The 16048-nt window shown below is 42.2% G+C and overlaps 1 protein-coding gene across 2 annotated transcripts in view; it reads right to left on the bottom strand.

Annotated features, from left to right (window-relative positions):
- Positions 1–16048, bottom strand: part of nav2a (neuron navigator 2a) — a 132923-nt gene that overhangs the window by 56618 nt on the left and 60257 nt on the right. For both annotated transcript variants that reach the window (XM_059347371.1, XM_059347378.1), the window contains exons 8-11: positions 12122–13346; positions 9769–9878; positions 9575–9683; positions 6494–6919 (exon numbers count right to left, since the gene is read on the bottom strand). In XM_059347371.1, coding sequence (XP_059203354.1) covers positions 6494–6919; positions 9575–9683; positions 9769–9878; positions 12122–13346 — 1870 coding nt within the window. The remainder of the gene's footprint in view (positions 1–6493; positions 6920–9574; positions 9684–9768; positions 9879–12121; positions 13347–16048) is intronic.

The raw sequence follows: 16048 nt of genomic DNA, 5'->3' as shown, positions 1-16048 counted from the left end.
TCCGAGGCGAAGCTCTCATCAATCAAATGGCCAAACGGTTGGCAGAGAGCTCCCTAACAAACACTGAGGACAGCAAACTATCCGGCTGAAGACACATTTCTCTCATGTGGCCAGCGGTAAACAACAGCGGCCTGTAAGAGAAGTGACAGCTCAGCGGACAGAGGACGAGTCTGTTCTTTATTCCCACAGAAAGGATATATCACCATTCATCACCGGAGGAGTCAGATATATTATGATTGACTGAGTAGCTGAACATGAAAAGAAGCTAAAAATACACTGTGTGTGTAAGTGCAGGCTATGTAGGCCATTTATTTCATAATGGAAAATTACATTTGAATGGGCTTGATTTATTGGTTGTTGGGAGTCAGAGTCTGACCGTTAGCAGCCGATGCTGAGGCCCTGAACACTTACACAAACATTCCCATTCAAACTAAAACAACACCAACTAATTCTCCAAATATTTACCCCTGGAGGAGATTTCTAATGGAACTAAATATTGACTCATTTAACCCAGGTGTAACCTAATGAAATGTTTGCTGATTTAAAGTCGAAGCTGGCCTGCTAAGACGGTGAATGCTTTCTGTGTGGAGACGTGATGATTCTGTTTCTGCAGCTGAGTGACTAGAAAAATAAGCTGAGCAAAGACTTCGAACCACTAAAACACTCTCTGTGTTATCTCTATGTGGATCTCAGCAAGTGGCAACCCCACACACACACAAACACACTTTTATACCTACATGTATATACAGTATACACAGTGTTTCCTTCACACAGAGCTCCTTTGTGGAACCTGCAGTCAGAGTGAATCAGCATCTGAGCTGCGGGACAGAAACTTAACGGCAACCAGAAGTCACACAGCAGAGACTAAACCTGTGGAGATTCTGAACAAACTGCAAATTTGACTATATCATGTTTAAATCCGTTTTTTGTTTTGTTTTGTTTTTTTGGCCAGTTGGGTGCATAAAATCCTAGACACAACAATTCTTTGTATCCACAATTTGATAAGACTGCATTTGATTTTAAGGTTTGTTTTATACATGCAGTATGAGATATCATGCCCATACTGCATGTGTTGCACCTCGCTCCTCTCCTTAAGGTAACAGAAGTTATAGTGATAACATTTCCTTTCATGCCCAGACAACTGCCTTTCACATTCTTGTTTATAAAAATCTCATGGTCTCGCTACATGGTGTCAAGTGTGATATTTTCTCTGAAATTAACCTTAATAAGTCCATGTCGTCAAATTTTTAATTGAGCTGATCCGATTCTTGATACTTCAAAATGGAAGCTCATTTAAATCCTCACATCACGACCATAGACTGTGTAACAAAAGTGGATAAAACCACCGTGTGTCATCCATTGTTCTGAGGCTTGAATTTGGCATTTTGGCCTTTGTCATTTTTGCTTTTTTGATTGAAGTGACAATATTTGGATGAGCAAGGTCTGGATCTGACTGAAAACCCAAGGACAACACTGTGGCAGCAATTTGTTGATGACAAGATAGTCACACCAACAAGCATGGCCTGCTTTTTGTTTTGTTTTTTACTCTAAATGGGATTATAATTCACAGAATGAACATAATCTTATCTTGGAGAAGTCTTGAAATTTACAATTGAGACCATAAACTCATTAGGAAAATGTTTACTGAGGTAATAATTCAAGTGAGAAATGTAATTTTCCTATAGGCTTGTATACAATCAGAATCTCTTTTGTAACCAGTGGAGTCGCCCCCTGCTGGCCATTAGAAAGAATGCATGCATACGGCAATTCCGCATTGGCTTCACCTTGTAGACCCTGAGGTTGCCACTTGCACAAAACAAGATGAAAAACTGCTAAATGTTTAACTTCTTTAACAGCTAGTTGATGACTTAAGCTGTGGGTTAATCCAAGTTTTTTTTTAACTCAGCACAGCTGCTGCTAGAAATGAGATTGATGATACCTGATTCTGCAGACGTGAAAGCCAAATCAATGAGGTTAAAAGAGGCTAAAAGTTCTGCAGGGAACTGGGCAACTGCAGCAGAGCGTGATAATACATTGTGCCAATATATAAAACAGATATAAAGCAGACTGGGAATGATCTGTTCAACCCAGCAGCATGAGAATATTGTTTTTGAAAGCACCAGATGTTGTACTTTCTCGCCAGAACATGAATGCAGAATAAAGGTTGTGCCCACTCTCTCAGGTCATCTGGTAGCCGTCTGCTAACCATTACCCCAAGTCCAAACCAAACATGGAGATTCAGCATTTTGTTACCATGCACCAAAGAGCAGGAAAAAACTTCAAGTAGAAGGAGGACATGCCTTATTTTAACTACCTTAAAATCATTAAAAAAATCATTATAAGAATCATTATAAGTAATAAATAATATAGTTTCTATCTTTTTAGTTTGTGTTTTTATGTCTTTTGCTGTATCTTTTATTTTTTATTTTACAGCATTTTGAATTGCTTTTTGGTAAATTTTGGTAATATGGGCAATAAATTAACGTGCATTATACCACAGAGTTAAAAATCACAAATGCAAGACAAATAAATACAACTTCCTGCAGCTATTTATGACTTGTTGTGCAGCAGATTTTCACAATAAGAGACAACAGACAATGAAGACAGGTGGTATGAATCTCCTCTGAGAGGACCCACTCTGAGGGGGGTAGCTGTCCTTTATGGGGAGCATCTATCATCCCAAATGAAAGTCACCTTGAAGATGGCCGGGCAGTCACACATACACATATTAATCCGTCACACTAATGGGTAACCGAGCCTCCCTGTCGTCCTGTTTCAGATGCCTGTTAACCTGTAACCTTCTGCAGCAGAAGAAAACGTGTCTGAACAAGAGACAGTTTACGGGCTGAAACTGCCGAGCAGCCAGCCAGGCAGGCAGAGTTTACACAGCCGTGTAACTAACAGAAGCAAAAATTCTTGAGTAAATGAAAGTGCAGAAATATTTGACTTGCAAAGAATGTGCGCACTGTTGTACTGACAGGAGGAAATTCACTAACTGTCACGCTCTGGAGGGAAAAAACAAACAACCGTCTTCTGATTTTAGACATTCTGACGTACCTTTCTGCCTCAAACATGGTAACCAGTTAGTCCAAAGCCAAATAAACAAGTCCAGGTGAGGGTTGATCCCCGCTGATACAAATCTCCAAAGCAAAGGTGTCCGTTTTCAAGCGTCTGGCTACTGTCTGCTATCAGGTCTGAACCTGTGTGCTGAATAATATCACCAGGTGAGAGCGTGTTTGATCATGGTGATATCAGGAGTGAGTGAGCGCTATCAGTGTGTAGATTATGTGTCCATGTGCACCCTGAACGTGAGTGTGTGTTGCTCTGTGGGAGCTCTGTGTTGGTATGCAGCCTCTCTCCTCCGCTCCACATGCTTTCCCCTCCTGGCTGGAGGTTGGGTTTGTCTGTGAAAGGTGGAGGAGGGATGGGAGGGAAGGGGAGGAAGGAGAGGGAGGGAGGGCAGCGGGGCAGATCAGGAAACATACCCCCGAGCCGAGGTGGTGGCGAGGGAGCGGAGGTGGGGGGGTCCTTGTCTCAAAGGACCAGAGAAGCCGAAAGCAAAAAGAGAAGAGGAGGGGTGGAGAATGAAGGAAATGCAGATACTAAATGTGGTGTCATCAGTCATGTTGTCTGTGCTGTAGGACTCAGAGATTACTAAATGAATTAACTACCAAGACAGATAGAGCACGTCCAGCCATCTATAGACCAATTCATCTCTCAGTCTCACAGTCTTTGATTAATCAATGAATCATTTTGCCAATAAAATGTCAGAAAACAGTCTGAAATTAGCCCCAGAGCTGAACATATATGTTGACCTGCTTGTTTTATTCGACAAAACCAAAAGATATTTCGACTTGCAATTATATACACCACAAAAGAAGCAGCAAATCCTCACCTTTTAAAAGCCAAAAACAGTAAATATTTGGATTTTTTTACTTAATAAAGGACTAAAATCAGTTATAAAAGTTCTTGATGAGTTTTCTGTTTTGCACTGAATTGATTATTTATCTAATTATTTAATGTTAAAAGAGAGAAATGTCACTAATCTATTTTTAAGAGTTGTAACAGGATCAATTAAAAGACAAAGATCTACACTCAGATATCTCTGAAATGTCTACCTCCACCTCAACGTGAATTTAATTTAATATGGCATTAACAGTATTTAAACCTGTCAATGGACAGGACGTCTGAATGATTGAGAGAGACTTTTTCTTTCTTGGAAAGTGGTTTAGCTGGAAACTGTTCACTGGAGGCATTGCCTCTGGAACAAAAAGATACCATTAAACTTTCTTAATGTAATTTTTTAATGCTGTCGGTGAAAGAAGAAAATTAACCTTCTCTCACCTCGATTGTTTTAAGGTTACAGCATGCATACAGATATATCAAAACATGCACAAATAAAACCAGAACTATCTGCATGACTGGATGCCACTTCTTTTGTGATTTGTTCAAACTGACCTCCTTTAATGGACATTTAACTGGAGATAAGGAGTCGAACTGTAACAGTCGACTGCCGCCGTCTAAACAGCAGCTCCTCCTCCTCTCTGGGTAAACATCCCACAACTTTGGTAGAACCAGTTAGTGGATGCTAACAGACCTGTGATGGAGCTAACCACTAAATGGCCTCAGGATGTGGAGAGGGGTGGGGTGAGGTCTGTTTAACATGATTAACCCATTGTGACTCTCTGTGATATACAGTCTTGATAATAACCAAAATCATTATGAAGAAAATCATGGAAAATGGCTAGATATCGGCTCTTAAATTAAACTCTTATGAGCTATTTTTGTTTTTATGATTATATTTATCCAAACAAATTAACCTTTAATTGTACCAGGCATTAAAATGAACAAGAAATTGAAGAAACAAGGGTGGTCTAATATTTTTTTCCATGACTGTATATCTCTATATTTTTCTGGAGATTAAATGATGAATCACTTCATCAAAATTCAGGAAAATAACTGTAACTGAAAATAACTGTAATTGCAGCTAAAACAGTATCAAATTATCAGAAAATAATCAGATGGAAATTATATTTAATTTGCCCGCTTTTCCTCTCAGGTCCAGCCTGGATATCAAGTTTTCAGAGCAAGCAAATGGCTGTGCTCACTTGCTCAGATCACTCACCTGTCCAGGTGTGGCTGTGGCTTGGCCTTTGTCTGCTCAGCCACAGACATATCAAGTACTTCAAGAGCACTTAGCTCCCTCAACTCGTACAGCCGCCTCAGGGCTGCTGAATCAGTGCAAATCCACGGGGGTAAGAGGACGTCATCCCCACTCTGGTTTTTATCACCTTGCTTCCCTGAGACTCTTTTCTACATTTGCATTCATTTGAATTCAAACGAATCCCTGCAGCAGCTTTATATCCAGCCCCTGGTCTGTCTGTCAATGCCATATGAAGGCGACTTGGCACCTTTAACGACCTCATCTGATAATAATAATGACAGCAGAGGTTTAAATTGCACAGTGCGACAGCCAAGGTATGCAGAGTGCTTGTTACAACATGGACAGTGGTGTTGAGAGAGCAAATAAACAGGTTATCACTGTATCAGCACGGCTACGTCTGCAGACAGAGAGATGGGATACTTGTGGGATCTGTACGGGATAAATGTGGCTCATGCTACTGACACTGCACTGTGGTTTTTATCTGGCAGGCAGGAACAGTGAGCGAGGAACACTACCGCCCTCTTCTGGTAAGATTGGATTCAAAGCAACTCAAAGCGTGTGGGGTTAGATTGTCAACCTAACATCCACAATCTAACATGATGCTTTAATAACTAGCATAAAGTAGTAAATTAACACTTTTTATGACTTTACTGCCAATAAAAGAGTGCACAGTACAGTGGAGTTGTAGGTTAAATTAATAAACAATGTCTGTAATAAAGTTTTTGGCTTGTCTACCGAAGGATGTGAAAAAAAAGAAATGGTCTATCAATAATCTATCAAAAATCTCTTAAAGACCCTGCAGATTTTTGATTACTTTAAATACAGAAAACTAGACACAGGGGATCAAATTACAGAAAAATAATTTACAATTAAAGTAAGGTAAAAGTGAAACATTATCACCTAGTATGCTGTGTCTCTATTACCTGAAACCAAAATATTGCATTTTGTTGCAGTTACAGTAAGTTGGCAATTTCTGGGGCTGCAACTTATGATTTTTTTATTAACGAGAAATCTATTTTGATATTGTTTTATTATTAAAAACGCCTATCACAATTTCCAAGATTACATCTTCAAATGTTTTTTTAACCAACCAACCACAAAGAAAAATGTTTTATTTATAAGGATCTAACTTGGAGAAAAGCAGCAAATCCTAACACTGGAGCAGCTGGAACCAGCAAAATGTTGAATGTTTTTCTTAATAAATGAACAAAAATGCTGTCCAGTTATTTTCTGTAGCTCTGCTTATCGTTTCAGCGACTAATAGTTTCAGGATTAGCACTTTCCACACCTGTTGGGATTAAAAAGTCTGCATCAGTGTAATCCACTTACCCGCTGCTGACATCATCAGTGCGTGCTGCGTTCTTGTTCAGCACGTCTCCGTCACTCATGTATCCTGTGACGTCCACGGCGATGCTCTCCAGGTCCATGTCCTCCCCAGCTCTGTCTCCGAGGTCCACGCTGCAGAGGGCTCCGCCCCGTCCGGCCAGCTGCCGCCGCAAGTTCCCTGGGTACAGGTAGCGTCCTCCCTGGCCGGCCACCACCCGGCCGCCGTAGCTGTTCCCCATAGAGGGGGCGTCACCCGCCTGCAGACGAGGGCTGGACTGGCCCAGGCGCCATGACGACAGAGAGGGGCGGGAGGAAGTGATGCTGAGGATGCTCCGGCCCCCGGCGCTGTTGTTGCTGCCACCACTTCCACCTCCACCGCTGCTGCTGATGTCTGTGGTGACGCTGCCATCGAACGTTGTCTCCAAGGTGCTGAGAGAGAGATGAGAGCTTTCATTTAGAAGTGATTGACAGTTTTTTTCAGCATACAAGGGACTAGACCTGTCACAATTATTGCAATATTGACAAATTGAAAGTTAAAATATATATTTTATTTTCCTTTTTTTCTATAACCTTTTATACTACTTGCTTGAATTACATTGTACATTTTCTGTACATTTCTACATTTCACCTCATTCTTTGTTTCCTGCCCAGGGACTATAGGTGAAAATAATCTTATAGGTAACTCTAGTACAGAAGAGTACAAGAGTTCAAGAAGCTGTGTGCTGCCCCTGTCAAATAAACAAACCTATAAATGAACAAATAAATATATTATATAATAAGGCCCATTTAGCCAAAATTAATATTTATTTACGTGCAATTTTAGAAAGTATATTTTATGTATTGTTTGGTTGTGTGATTTTAGTTTATTTATGTTTGATTTATTTTATTTTAGGGTATTTTAATATTTTTTCACATTCCAATTCCAACATCAGACTGTTCTTAAAGGAACACTCCACCGTTTTTTCATATTAAAACATGTTATTCGGTCAAGTAAGACGAGTTGATACAGACCTCTTGCGTCTCAATGCGTGCACTCAATCGCCCTGGCGCGCGGTGCCACTTGGCTAGCACTTAGCTTAGCCCAGTTCATTCAGTAGGATCCAAACAGATGGACAGTTAGAAACGACCAAACTCCTCCACGTTTTCCCTATTTAAATACAGCTACACGAGTAGTTAAACGACCAAGTATGGCGACACAAAATAAAACGTGGCGCTTTTCTAAGCGGATAAAAAGGAGAACTATAATGTATGGCAGTAATATCATCACTCCTGAGGGGAGAAGATTTTTCAGGAGTGATGATATTACTGCGCCGAGTCGAAGTGCTCCCAAGTGCTATTCCGCCATACATTATAGTTCTCCTTTTTATCCGCTTAGAAAAGCGCCACGTTTTATTTTGTGTCGCCATACTTGGTCGTTTAACTACTCGTGTAGCTGTATTTAAATAGGGAAAACGTGGAGGAGTTTGGTCGCTTCTAACTGTCCATCTGTTTGGATCCTACTGAATGAACTGGGCTAAGCTAAGTGCTAGCCAAGTGGCGCCACGCGCCAGGGCGATTGAGTGCACGCATTGAGACGCAAGAGGTCTGTATCAACTCGTCTTACTTGACCGAATAACATGTTTTAATATGAAAAAACGGTGGAGTGTTCCTTTAAGAATTAAAAGTGCATTGCTCTGTCAAAGGGTGCACTTGCATTATTAGCCTATTTATTATATTAATAAAGATGATATTGTCTATCAGAGTAATTTCTGGGTGAATATGTATTTAAAATAGCTATACTGATGGGCCAATAGGTGACCCTATGCAACCATGTAATCCAAATTTAAAAGCATTTTTTAAATGTGTTCTGATGAGGTTTTATTTAAAACCTCTTCATGTGCAGTAGTAGAAAGAGACACAACTAAGAGAACAAACTGAGCCAACTAAGAGGCACACGAAGAACAAAAACTGTCAGCTCTGAGTAAATTCAATTACAGTGGTGGATGGTTTAACGACTAAGGATTGGATCTCTAGCTGCAGTTTCATGGTTACAGCACAGGCAGAAAAGTTACTTCCGATGAGAGATCAAACATTTGGGTGCCTACCAGAATGGGAACAGTTGTTCATTGGCTTAAGACAAATGAACAACTGGCTTGAGAAATCTGTTTCACAGAAATCTCTTAAAATAATCTTGAGATAAAACTTGTAGTAAACTGCACTCCCTGGTGTGCAGACAGGTAGAAAGCGAAGAAAATAAATCCTTTGTTTCGGTCATAAACATGAAAACAGGTCACATTAACCTTAAAACAGAGCCTAAACTAAAAGGAGACAGCTGGGTTAGCAGTGAGACACGAGGCCAGAGCAGAGGTCACAGTTCTGTGGGAGGCGAAACATGATTAGAGCTAAACCTGAATCAAAGACGACATGAAAGACATGCCCCGCGATCAAAGCACCATATTCCTCAAAGGAAGGATGAGACGGCCACGAGAAGAAAAGAGAAAGAGGTAATACCTGCAGAACCTAGACAGACACAGTCTGCTGACCAGGAGCGGGTTGAGTCACTGACTCAAATCCCCAACAGTTATCCTGATTTGGCCTGTTTACCACTCAGCCGTAGCAGCCATTGTAAGGCGCTGCACTTTGATGATCCTCAAACAGTGGAGGTTTTGTTTCCCACTGCAACACGTTTTATAAACTTCTTTATGAGCAAGGTGGGCGGAAAATCACTTAAAAAATAGTTTGTCAGGTTAACGTTTACATAGCTTGATAGATGAGCATAAACTTTGCATTTAATCTTTCTTCATGTGTGTTTTTATAGAAGCTTTGCCAGCTTGAAAAACATGCAACACTCAGGGAATAATATAGATTGTGCTGATGATTATTTATGGAAAAATATCCAATATAAATTCAGCTTTTCTTCTGTCAGCTACGTGTTTTTCTATGGGTTTGAAGCAAAGAAAAAGAAGAAAAGGTGCTGATTAAATAAGTAAAATAGCTCAACAACAAGCTTGATAAATCACTCTTTAGTATTTATGCAGAGTAGCTGGGATGCAGCAGTCACTGCCAGTTAAAGCTGCTGTGAGAATGAGTGTGTGTGATCTTTACCTGTGTGTGACCTGAGTTCCTCGCAAGCTGGACATTGTCTCCTCCAGGTTTTGCCGCAAATCTGCAATGTTCTTGACGGTACGCAACCGCCTCGTCTCTGGGTCTTCACCTGACAGAGACAAAAAGAGAAATATTAACCAGCTGACTAAGCAGAATAAGCAGAGACAGACCCTTTAACGTCAGTGATCCCCCACCTGAAAGGTCCTCGATGGAGAGCTGGCTGGTCTTGTTGAAGGAAACGTCTCCACCTCTTCCTCCTGAGCTGGTCTCAGTGTTCGCCGTTCCCTCGCCGTCTGTTTGGGATCTGAGACGAAAACAATAGTCTGAGTGATCAAAGCGAGGGGGTTATCATCGATTCTGAATTATTGTGCATTTAGTGGGAACCTAATATTCTGCAAATTGTCACGAAAGAGGGATAAACCTGATTAGGAATTAAACCTTCTGGGTTTCAAGTCTTGTGACCGGAGTCCAATATGATCGCCTGCTAAGCCCTGAATGCCGAAGTTGTCTTTGAAGGATAAATCAATACAGCTCCCTGGCTGCACTGGCTGTTGCTTTCTGAGATGGTGACGTTTGAATGCCTCGGTTATATACAGCCTTTGGTCTCTGCCTGATACCAGACTTTGTCCTTGTTGGCTACTGTACACTCTCTCTGAGCATGAGCTGGTCAAAACCACTGACTGCATGTAAATTTCTCTTTAACCTCTTGTTAACTGACCTCATGTTGATTGAAACTGAATTTTAGACTAGTATCTACTCTTTTTGACTTTCCTTTTAGCTTACTAGTCCTTGGCAGGTGAGTGAAAAAGCAACATGAACAGTTTTTTGTTACTTATTTCTTTAAATTTCTGTCAAACATACTCTTTCTGACAGGTGGAGGCGATATAATCCTGCTGGTAATGGTACCTGACAGGTATACAGCAACAACAACAAAAAAAACAGAAAGTCTCTGAGTACTGAGGATGGGGGTGCTTTGGAGAAGGTGGGCCGGTTTGCTGCAGGTCAGGATGTGCAGAGGGAGAGAGGGCAGCGGTGCAGGAAGCGTCAGGAGGCTAATGAGCCGCCGTTACAAAGGACTCATGGAGAACTAGAGGGACCTCCTTCCTTATCACACTGGGACCAGGACAGAGGTCAGAGGCACACAACATCCACACATATTTGCCCAGATACATGTGCACACACATGCAGACAATACACTCTGCACACATGAACAAACACAGATGTGACATTCCTGCTTAACAGTTCACAGATGGTCATCTACATGCAGAATTTGTGCTTCAGACGCCGTCAGAGAAGCAAATGTTAGATATGTGATGACTTGAAAAAAGTTGTAACAACTTATGCTTGAATTGAACACCAATAAGAAGATATTTAAAAGTTTATATTGTCCAGAAAAGCTAACCCGAGCTGCTATCAGGTAACTGAACAAATACATTCCAGTAAATATTTGCCAACTTCAAATCATTGTCACTCAAGAATTTCATTGTTTTGTGACACCTGATCTTACTCTTACAGCTCTGAGATATTTACATTAGAAACATTATAAATAAAGCTAAATTCATTTTTAAAAGAGTACTTTACCGACTTAGCATGCACTCAGACTAACAATGGACATTTTTTAACCCTCTGATTCCTGCAGGAGCATCAGTGATCCCGGCTGTAGTGAATATATCATAACTAGACAATCTAAGACATAAATCTTGACAGGGTCTCTTGGGAAGAGGGCTAAATAATGCTCATAAATTTTGGCAAGGAAAAACTAGAATTTTCAAAGGGGTTCCTTGATCTCCAATCTCAAAATATGTGAATGAAAATCGGTTTAATAGTTACCAACGAGTGTCCCCTTTACGTTTATCCCATGCAGTTTTATGCATGCAGTATAAATGTCTTATTTTCGCCATTTATTTTACGAAGTAGTTTAATATTTCTGCATGCTGAGGTCCATAAACAGTCTTGGAATTACATAAATTGTCGAAAGTAGAAAGCTGAGACTTAATTGGTTCACTTTAACAAATACAAAAATGTCTCTGTGTGAGTCTCAGTGGGTTAAAAATTATCAAAATCAATGCAGCAGAACCAGAGATATCATCTTTTAAGGTAATACAGAGACTTGTCCACCTGTGCTTTATGTTCTTTATTATGTAAATGATCTATGAAAATGAAATTGAAGCTGAATTTGAGAGTCAAATGTGCATCACCCACACAGTCCAATATGCAGTGTGGAACTTTTTTTGCACTGTACTGGTATTTTACAAATACCAACCTGTCCAAGCGTGGGGGAAATAACCTTAGACACCAGATACTACAACTCTGGTGTACTGCAAAATACAGGACAAGGGAGAGCTTTCCCTGGTAGTGATAGGCTTTATCACTGTTATGTGAACTTGTTTGACAAAGACATAAATGTAAAGGACGTTCTGTACTAAAACTTAGATTTTAAAAAGCTATTTTTCCTGACTGTGACATTGATTGTTACTCGTGTAGTCACAACTATTTAATGTGAAATCCTATAACTTGCTTTGAACATGTGTTTCTGTGAGCTCTCACCTGTACATGAAAGGTGCGACGGTGGCCGTGTTGGGGTGGCTGTGGTGCTGTTGAGTCTGAGGTAGCTGCACGCTGATGGTGTTGCTGGCGGTACTCTGTGTCGAGCCTCCTCCTGCCACAGGGGAGGCGCTGGTCTTTCCCTCTGTGGAGGCCAGGCTGGAAGTGGAGCTGGAGTGTCTGCTGTCCCTGTCTCTGTCCAGGGGCCCACGGTGCATGGCGAGCCCCCCTCCTAACCGCATGCTCCGAGGCCGCTCCCCCGCCTCCTTCACTGAGGAGGCTTTCCCCCCGACTCCCGGGGCTTTGCCTCCTGGCTTTGGTATTCCGCTGTGTGCAGGGGTGGAACTCTCCTTTTTGGCCACTTTACCCCCCTTGGGAATGAAGCTGGTGATTTTAGAAGTCCTTTTGTTTGAGCTGTCTGTGTCTGCAGCAACAGGTGCTACTTCCTCTTTAATCTCATCTCCCCTGAGCTCGGTCCTGTCAGGGACAGAGATGCGTTTCCCCACCTCCTTCCCTTTCTCCTTCTCCTTCTCCTTCCCCTTCTCCTTGTCCTTGTCTTTCTCTGTGCTTTTGACAGAGCCCTTCTTGGCAGTCAAAGCTCTGCTGAAAGTGCGCTGGGCGATGCCCCTCAGGGCGATTTTGGGGCTGCTGGCGGTTGTGGAGACAGTGGTACCTGCTGAGGGGGCTGCCCCGTGGGCCGTGCCGTTGCTGGTCCCGTTCATTCCCGGCCGGAGGTTGCCATCCTCCTCCTCCAGGGGCTCGGTGTTGGAGCCAGTCTCGGCTCTCTCCACCTGCACTGCTCCGAGCTGCTTGGCTGGAGCAGCGCTGTCAGTCACTCCGTTAGAGGAGGTGGACGATTTGGAGCCTCCTTTACTGTTGAAGAGCTTTAGCTTCTCCAGCATTGATTTCTGAGTGACAACCTTCTGAGGAGCTTCAGCCTTGCAGGAGGCGTCCTTCTCCTGCTTGGTGGACTGCATGGCAGGTGCAGGGGCGCTGGTGGAGGAGGGAGAAGGGGAAATGTGCTTGGAGCTCATTGACTTACTCCTCCAGGGCTTGCTGTTGCTGTTGGGTTGGGGGATGGCCGTAGAGGAGGCGGATGAAGGAGATGGGGTGGGAATCTGGGCGGAGGTAGCAGCGGGGATGCTGGTGGAGGAGCTGACTGTCACTGCAGACGACGGAGCATGCTCAGTCATCACCGAAGGCTGTGAGGTCGTGCCCTCTGAGGAATCTGCACCAGAAAAGAGACATTTATTAACAGTGAGATAGGAAGGTAGGGAAAAGTCAAGCAGAGGGAGGATCTGGGGGAGAGAGGAGATACCAGATGCTGAGTCTTCTGTGACCCCACACAAAGAGGCCTTATAAGGGCCTGGAGGTGGCCTGTGCTGATACAGCCAAATGTGCCATTACTTTGCTTCGGGCTAGCCACCAGAACTGTTAAAAACCCCTTAGCACTAACAATGAGAGGAGCCCATCACAAACTGTTTATAAAAACAATGAGGAGCAGCTCAAGTGCTTTAAAGTCCTGCCAAGCAGGCCAAGTCAAGAAGCAGTGTGGCTGCACTTATAAGGCTTGGACTTATATGGGCTGCTTTTGGTCAGCGTCCCTCTGCTTCACAAAGAAACACTGTCCATAACAAGCACCCAGTCTGTTGTAAATTAGATTGATGTAAAATACAGTTTCAAAGAACAGAAAGTGTTTTTCCCTTTGCAGTGTAAACATACTTCCATTTACAATTAATCAACCCAAAAACAATTTGTCCTGGGTAAATCTGCAACAAGTGACTCAGCAGCATCTCAACAAGCAGACTTACCAACAACAGAAGGAGCAAGAGAGGAGCTGAAAAATCCTGAGAACTAGAGTATCCTGAGAGCTGCTGAGGTTTGTCAGTGAGTGTGAGGAGAGGTGCTACACAGTTCAGACCAGTAACATTTGAATATTCAAACACCAACGGCCGGTGAGAGAGAGAGAGGGCCTGTGCAGGAGCACTGGGAGGAATTAATCATAACAGTTCTGTTGCAACAGACACACACACACACACACACACAGACTTGTATTTATTCAAAGTCACTGTTGCTTCTGTGTTGTGCCTTCTTATACAACTGAAGTCATGGACCTATGAGAGTCGAGTTTCTTTACCACTGTGCATCACTAGTGACATGTGTTAACGAATGTGGCATACATTTTGGCAAAGGTGTAAGGTTTTTTCTCTCCAACAACTGTGGCATTGTGAAAACAAGCTGGCATTTAATAGGTTAAAAATATGAATATAACTGAGTATTTGGTAGTTTTACAGACATTTTAATCATATAAGGACTTTATTAAAGTGAGACAGAAGAGTTCACAAGCTACACCAAGTCATGTGACTAAAGACATTTAATTTTGTTTTTCTTCCAATAATATGGTTTTAATGCTGCTGCTTGTTTCATACATTTTGATTTTGATGAAGGATTGAGGTGTGTAGCATTTTTTTTTCAGGGGATTATTTCTTAACCTTTTTCCAATGTGTTTCAATAACTTGGAGGAGAAATTATCTTGCCAATTCTTTGAAGGAGAACACAGAAGCAGAAGTCAGGTTGCTGCATTAGCATAAAGACAAATGATACTTGATTCTAGACAAGTCCTGAATCAAGCTGAAAGCACTTATTATAGTCTGCTTTGGATAAAAGCTGAAATAAAGGTAATGCATAAGAAGATCTGGATTTGAAAAACTTATACACATCTCACTTAATTATTTTGTTGTTTGTGGTATGTGGTGCTCAAAATTACTAAATATGATGCATATAGAATCATCATCTCTGATAATTCTGATGAAAATTATCATATAACTCTAACAGAGCTCATTTAGTTATCAGTGTAGTTTCCTTTCATTCACATTAGCTAAATTTATTCCACATTCATATGTTCATGTGCTCTCATTAAGTCACCATTTACACAGAATATTAAACACTCAACCTTCTTGTTTACCTCTTTCTCATCTGGCTCTCCTCTTTATTTCATTTTTGCTGCACCTTTCATGTCCTAATTGGAAGTAGGCACTCGCTCGCTGCCTCTCCCTTCTCCCCCTGTTTAGCATTTAGCGAAAGCAGCCTGAAACAATGCAGCCATTAGGAAGTGATTAGAGCCCAATTAGCCGTGCTAGCTGTTAGCAATCGGGAAAGTGGGTCAGGTTGCTAATAGCTGGCGTCCTATTGGAGGCGGCTGAATGAGAAGGGGACCTGCTGAGGCTGAGAGAATAAGGGGACTGGCACTGCAGGTTTTGGGATGAGTGAAGCTTTGATGTGGGCTAGCAGGACGGTCTGTGCTGTCCATGAATGGGGTCAGCTGGGATTTTCAGGTCAGAAAGGAACAGAGGAAGAAAGGCAGGACATGGAGAGGCCCTGGACACTGGGACAGCTGGTGGTTGTCATGACTGGACCCGGTGACCGGGATTGACACGCTCCAGTTGGGTTGCTAAGGCTGAAGGAAGGTGGTCAATCTTCAACATGTCGGGTCAGAAGTGACAGGAGAGCGATGGACTTGGACACTGTTGCATCATGAACCCAACCAAGGCCTCCAGACAAGGTTCAGCACTTCAGGCTCACACAAATAAAGCAATGCTGGAATGCTATTGAACGATTTGCATTTTTATAACTTCTACTTCCAGCCACTCCTGTCCTCTCCTCTGTGTAAACAGCCTCTCCTGTCCTCTCCTCTCTGCTCTGTGTAAACAGCCTCTCCTGTCTTCTCCTCTGTGTAAACAGACTCTCCTGTCCTATCCTCTCTGTTCTGTGTAAACAGCCTCTCCTGTCCTCTCCTCTTTGCTCTGTGTAAACAGATTTTCAGTGAATATTTGTCACGTGACCGTGCTTCTCAGCAGAATCAATCATGGCTTCACAGTGTCTCTGAGGAGAAGAATTGAATGTTTTTAACAGGATCTGGTTATTCCAAAC

The sequence above is a fragment of the Centropristis striata genome, chromosome 2 (assembly GCF_030273125.1).
Source record: "Centropristis striata isolate RG_2023a ecotype Rhode Island chromosome 2, C.striata_1.0, whole genome shotgun sequence".
NCBI lineage: Eukaryota > Metazoa > Chordata > Actinopteri > Perciformes > Serranidae > Centropristis > Centropristis striata.
Note: the sequence above shows the minus strand (reverse complement) of the source record. Positions and strands in the feature narration are given on the sequence as shown.